The 491-nt window shown below is 78.6% G+C and overlaps 1 protein-coding gene across 1 annotated transcript in view; it reads left to right on the top strand.

The window, feature by feature from the left end:
- MNEG_7084 (hypothetical protein) overlaps positions 1-371 on the top strand; it is a gene marked incomplete at both ends in the record, with an annotated part of 1,674 nt that extends 1,303 nt beyond the window's left edge. Inside the window, one exon of the mRNA XM_014044442.1 lies at positions 135-371. Within this exon, the coding sequence (XP_013899896.1) occupies positions 135-371 (237 nt within the window). The remainder of the gene's footprint in view (positions 1-134) is intronic.
- Positions 372-491: the final 120 nt, after the last annotated feature.

The following is a 491-nucleotide window of genomic DNA, read 5'->3' as shown; positions in this document are numbered from 1 at the left end:
CCCCGCCGGTGGCGGCGGCGCCCCCCGCGGTCGTTGCGCCCCCACCCGCTGCCCCGGCGCCCGCGCCGGCGCCCGTCGCACCCGCGCCGGCGCCCGTTGCGCCCGCGCCGGCGCCCGCCGCGGTGGCACCAGAGGCCCCCGCGGCGCCAGCACCGGCGGAGGCGGCCCCCAAAGAGGATGACAAGCCCGTGGCAGCCAACGGCGACGACGCAGTCGCCGCACTGGAGGGCTTCGTGGGCGGCGTCGAGGACAAGGCCGAGGGCGGTGACGCAGGGGGGGACGACGGCGCAGGGGAGGAGGGCGACGCAGGGGAGGAGGGCGGCGCAGGGCAGGAGGGCGGTGCCGGCGGCGAGGGCGAGAAAGGCGAGTGATCCGGATGTTGGCGCAGCCGGGTGCGCCTGGCGCTCTGGGCGCACGGCATGACGCGCTGCATAAACCTTAACGTGGAGCGGCAGGGCGCTGCGGATGCATTGTGGCGGGCACCCCCCCCC

The sequence above is a fragment of the Monoraphidium neglectum genome (assembly GCF_000611645.1).
Source record: "Monoraphidium neglectum strain SAG 48.87 unplaced genomic scaffold scaffold01222, whole genome shotgun sequence".
NCBI classification, from domain to species: Eukaryota; Viridiplantae; Chlorophyta; class Chlorophyceae; order Sphaeropleales; family Selenastraceae; genus Monoraphidium; species Monoraphidium neglectum.
Note: the sequence above shows the minus strand (reverse complement) of the source record. Positions and strands in the feature narration are given on the sequence as shown.